Here is a 1,190-nt window from a genome sequence, read left to right as displayed (position 1 = left end):
AATTTTGACTCTCACATCATATATAAAACGTTTAAATTTTATCTAAAATGCGGAATCAGCATTTACCGAAATACTCTTTTCTTTGTTTTTTTTTTATCTTTTAATACAAATGCTCAATTTAATCCATCAAATTTTATGCATGAGCTAAATTGGTCTCTTAAATTATTGGGTAAAGTATATTTTCTATCTTCAAGTTTAGTTTCATTCAATTTTATCTTTAAGTCAAAATTATCTCCAAATGTTAATTTTATGTAAAATTTGAAGGACAAAATTGAAAACTTTAGAGTTAGTTTTGACATAAATTAAAAATGTTAGGAATAAAATTAAATGAATTGAACACATTAGAAATAAAATTAAATGAAATTAAATGTTAAAAATATTTAAAAAAAAAAACACAAACGTTAGAGACAAAAAAAAAATATATATACTAATGCACATTAGTTAATTTAATAAATTGATTTGATTGAATTGAAATGTTATATGACTATATGAGGAGATGAATTTGAGTGATTATATGATGTAGAGTAAGTTTAAGTGTTTAATTTGTGAAGATGAGTTTGATGAATGAATGAGTACAGGTGATGTTCTCGAATAGGAAGGAGCGAGGTGAGTTACTAGAGGGCTTAGTAATTAGCAACAGAGACATCACCATCCCAAACTTTCCACAGGTACTTTAATTTTCACCATCCTCATAACTGCAACTCATCATTCAATTCCTGTTACTAACTTATAATAATAATTGTTCAGAGAATACATCTTCTATGGGGCGAAAATGATCAAATTTTCAAATTAGAACTCGCGCAGAATATGAAAGAGTAAGACTACTTCTCTCTTTGTTCAAATATTCATAAATGAGAGTTGTATGCTCAATTATGTATTTATTCATGTCTCAATTTCTTTTTTTCTTTTTTTTTTTAAATAGTACTGCATAAACCATAGATTTTTACTATGTGTTATTGTATTTCAATAATTAGACGAAGGTAGTGTCATTTGATTAAATATTTATGATTTCTAAATTTTAAAATGAAGAATGCTAGAAGGCTATTAGATTTTATTGTCTTTGGTAATCAGTTAGCTATCAATATTTAAAAGTATGGGATAAAAACTAAACTAAAAAAATTGAGTTAATGACTAAATGATGGCAAAAAATAATAAATTCTGATTCCCCTAGTATTTCTCTTTAAAAATAT

At 25.3% G+C, this 1,190-nt stretch overlaps 1 protein-coding gene across 2 annotated transcripts in view; it reads left to right on the top strand.

Moving 5' to 3' along the window:
* LOC107625775 (epoxide hydrolase 3) overlaps positions 1 to 1,190 on the top strand; it is a 4,124-nt gene that overhangs the window by 2,128 nt on the left and 806 nt on the right. For both annotated transcript variants that reach the window (XM_016328503.2, XM_016328488.2), the window contains exons 2-3: positions 579 to 668; positions 748 to 815. In XM_016328503.2, the coding sequence (XP_016183989.1) occupies positions 579 to 668; positions 748 to 815 (158 nt within the window). The remainder of the gene's footprint in view (positions 1 to 578; positions 669 to 747; positions 816 to 1,190) is intronic.

Source organism: Arachis ipaensis, chromosome B01 (genome assembly GCF_000816755.2).
Source record: "Arachis ipaensis cultivar K30076 chromosome B01, Araip1.1, whole genome shotgun sequence".
NCBI classification, from domain to species: Eukaryota; Viridiplantae; Streptophyta; class Magnoliopsida; order Fabales; family Fabaceae; genus Arachis; species Arachis ipaensis.
Note: the sequence above shows the minus strand (reverse complement) of the source record. Positions and strands in the feature narration are given on the sequence as shown.